Below are 3,518 nucleotides of genomic sequence, written 5' to 3' on the forward strand. Positions count from 1 at the left end.
TATACATAGGCATTTGAATAACAAAAAGTAACAGTCCTTTGCACTGGGAAAAAGATTGTGCACACACCCACAAAAAGAAATAAAAATAGTTGGTATTTTATTCTGCTGTCGTCAGCTTGGTATGTGTGGTTTTGTTTGCTGCTGCTTTCCCCCCTCTCCTGCTAGCAGCATGGTCACGACAAACCAACCCCTAGTCTAGGACAGCTAGGAAGTGTTTAGGACAGGTCTGGAATACACACCTTGGTAGTAGGCCGGCTCCAGGGCTGAGGGCTCAATGGGGCTCCTGGTGGCCACCGCGGCGCTGCCCAGTGGCAGGCTGGCAGGCAAAGAGGCGCTGTAGGGCGAGTACTGTAGCGCCTGCTCATATGCCTTGAAGTCCAGCTTGTGCTGCTGATCCGAGGACATGAGGTTGTTGATGGAGAAGGGGTGGTTGAAGGAGTAGTGGGGGTCCCCTTTCAGGTGGAGCTGGGACTCGTGGGGTGCCAGACCGTGCACTGGGTGGGAGGGGGGCACAGATACCAGAGCCCCAGGCCCGGAGCTGATCGGGGGCGCAGCTGAGGAGGCTGGAGTCTTCAACTCCGAGGCGCCCCCTGTCGCCGTCGCCCCGCTGTGGTCCAGAGTCTGGGGGCTGGCAGTGGGCCCCGGGGCCGGTGCGCCCTCTAGCTGGCCGGCCTTACCGTGAACCCCTCGATGAAGGGGCGAGTCCCCGCTGCTGTTGGCCGAGGCCGAGGGGTCCTTTCGGCTCTCAGGGCCGCCCTTGGCGCCACCACTGCCCCCGCTCCCGCCCCCGGCCCCAGGCTGCTTCTCGCACTTGAAGCGCTTCTGGCGGCGCAGGTAACAGCCGTTTTCGAACATGTTGCCGGAGTCCGGGTGCAGCGTCCAGTAGGAGCCCTTGCCCGGCTTGTCGGGGGAGCGCGCCACTTTGACGAAGCAGTCGTTGAAGGACAGCGAGTGGCGGATGGAGTTCTGCCAGCGCTGCTGGTTCTGCCGGTAGAAGGGGAAGAGGTCCATGATCCACTGGTAGATCTCACTCAGCGTGAGCATCTTGCTGGGGGCCTGCTGGATGGCCATGGTGATGAGCGAGATGTAGGAGTAGGGCGGCTTGGCATGGGGGTAGCTGCGCTTGAAAGTCTTGGCGTCGCCACTGCCCGCGGCCCGGCTGCGGCCCAGGTTGGACGGCGCGTAGGCCATGGGGCTCATGCAGGGGTTCATGGCTGCGGCGTAGGGGCCCAGGCCGTTCATGGAGCCTGCAGGCTGCGCGCCCATGGCGCCCATGCCCCCGGGGCTCAGCGTCGTCCCCATGGCCGTCACTCCCGCGGCTGTCATGCTGTTCATGGCGCCCGCGGAGCCCCCAGGCATGCCAGCCACCGTGCCAGGGCTCAGGCCGGCGCCCAGGCCCGGATTTGCGTAGGACATATTGAACGAAGCTGGGGTCATGTTGCCGCTTGTGGTCATGGTGTTCATGGTCATGTAGGTGTTCATGGAATTCATGGAGCCCAGGCCCGAGTTCATGTTGCTGACCGGGACTGAGGAATAGGCCTGGAGTGGAGAAAGCGGGCGGAGAGGCCCCGAAGGGCAGAGTTAGCAGTGCGCGCACTCCGCGGCAAGAGGAGAGCATAGGGCCCCTTACCCAGGGCAAACCGGCAGGCGCTCTCCCCAGAACGAACAAATGTCTTGCACCACGGGGAAAAAACCCTAGCGTGGCAAGCATGAAAGACGAGCTCACAGCAAATGTCCCCAGGAAAATGTGTAATCCCCTTACACTCCAGACGCCAGGGCTGGCTTCTGGGGTCTCTCCACCAGCTCTTCCTTCCAGGCCAGGAGGCCTCCGCAAAGAAAGTGCCCTTTGGTTAAAAGGAGTTAAAACTCCGAAAACAGGATTAATCTCTGACCCCTCTGGTTATTCACTCCACCGTTAGAGTGCGGTGGGTTGGCAACAACTCAGCACCCATCTCACCTACACCTGCCAGGCTGGCTGACCAAACAGCAGCCATGTATCTGTGGGGTGGCTATTAATTAAACTCTCTTGATAGAATAAAGCATCCACGGCCATATGACGATCCATTTCTCAACTGGCTTCACTGTCTTGGCAGTTTTTGTCAAATGGTGACTTTGTGTTGTTTATTATATTTAGAAATTGTATTTTCCATCTACCTGTAGCAACTGTAATATCGAGAGAAACTCGCAGGTTAAATGGGTTTTGGGAAAAAAATGTAAAATAGACCTACAACAGGAGAAGGTTCAGGAAGGGTTGCATGATAATATCAATGCAGTTAACTGTAACATGACTACATGTACACTTCTTCGAGCCATTCAAAAATGTGCACTGATTTCATTACATATTTCCAGTCCCCTGATGTTTGAAGATTTTGTGACACAGCTTGTTGAAATATTCATCTATTTTTTTTTCACACACTGACATGTTGCTGCTGATCATTACAAACCCTGGCTAATAGTTTCCAAATACTTTAAAATTCCAAAATCAAAGGTAAGGAACCCCTTTTCCCACAGAGGGCTTAATTAACTAGTGGGTTGAGAGGACTGCATTTGAATTAAACCTGAGAAAGAGTTCTGAGCTCCTTTTAAAATCACGAGTAGGAGAAAACCCTTATCCACAGAAATTTTGGAATGCAATAGATATGTTAAAAATATACAGTCCAGACATATAACAGCTACTTCTCTGATAACTTAGTAAAAATAATTATATTCTTAAATTTATTTTCGTCAGGAAATACGACTTTATTTTAAAACAAAAGGAGAACAGATTTAACTGGGCACACGCTGCTATGGTATATGCAAATAAACCCTGAGTTAAGTTTGTGAAGATATAAATATACAAATCTAAATCAATTAATTACCATGACAATATTTCCTGATGCCATATTTTTCTATGTCTTAAACTATGTTTCACTTTTTTTTTTCTTTTCCTCTCCCCAAAACTGTCCAAGGCAGTTTCAATAATGATAAACTTTCTGAGAGGTGATCGCCATTTGTTTCCAGAGAAATTTACTGGTGGTGGCCCGGCCAGTACCTGATTTTCCTCGCAATCCCTTTGTGCACACTGTAAAATAAACTATATGAACGTGCCACCATGGGGACAATAAAGAGAAACAGGTTCGCCTGGAGGAAAAGTCAGCTTGCACCAGCGCCACCCAGCGGTTCTAGAGAAGAACGAACACACTTCTCCTCAAACAGCTTTTGAAGAAGTTTTATAAAATTTTGGAATCGGCTCCTTATTAAGTCGCTCAACTGAGCGGCCAAGAGCTTTCATCGGAACACCTCTGCGAATTCAACTGCGGGAGGAAGAGCCGCCCTTGTAGGCAAACGATGGCTTTGTCACAGTGGCCCCAACTCCTGCCAGCGCCCACCCGCCAACCGCGGCACCTCGGGCCGGCTCCGGCTCGGGCTCCCCACGCGGAAGTGGAAAATGCTTCCCAGGGCGGGTGCTTTCAAAGCCCAGAATATCCTGAAATCCTTTCGCCCGTTCCCAGCGCCGAGAGCCGTGTCCTGGGCCCCCT

The 3,518-nt window shown here is 52.6% G+C and overlaps 1 protein-coding gene across 1 annotated transcript; it reads right to left on the reverse strand.

Annotated features, from left to right (window-relative positions):
- Window positions 1-74: 74 nt before the first annotated feature.
- FOXA1 (forkhead box A1) lies at window positions 75-1,714 on the reverse strand. Its single transcript, XM_006773317.2, has one exon. The coding sequence runs from the start codon at window positions 1,510-1,512 to the stop codon at window positions 205-207; it is 1,308 nt and encodes a 435-aa protein (XP_006773380.1). The 5' UTR covers window positions 1,513-1,714; the 3' UTR covers window positions 75-204.
- Between the last annotated feature and the right edge of the window lie 1,804 nt (window positions 1,715-3,518).

The sequence above is a fragment of the Myotis davidii genome, unplaced genomic scaffold (genome assembly GCF_000327345.1).
Source record: "Myotis davidii unplaced genomic scaffold, ASM32734v1 scaffold304, whole genome shotgun sequence".
Lineage (NCBI taxonomy): Eukaryota > Metazoa > Chordata > Mammalia > Chiroptera > Vespertilionidae > Myotis > Myotis davidii.

Bases quoted from the DNA above. Each gene is read 5' to 3' on its own strand.
- FOXA1 (XM_006773317.2), bottom strand. From the start codon at position 1,512: ATGAACTCGGGCCTGGGCTCCATGAATTCCATGAACACCTACATGACC.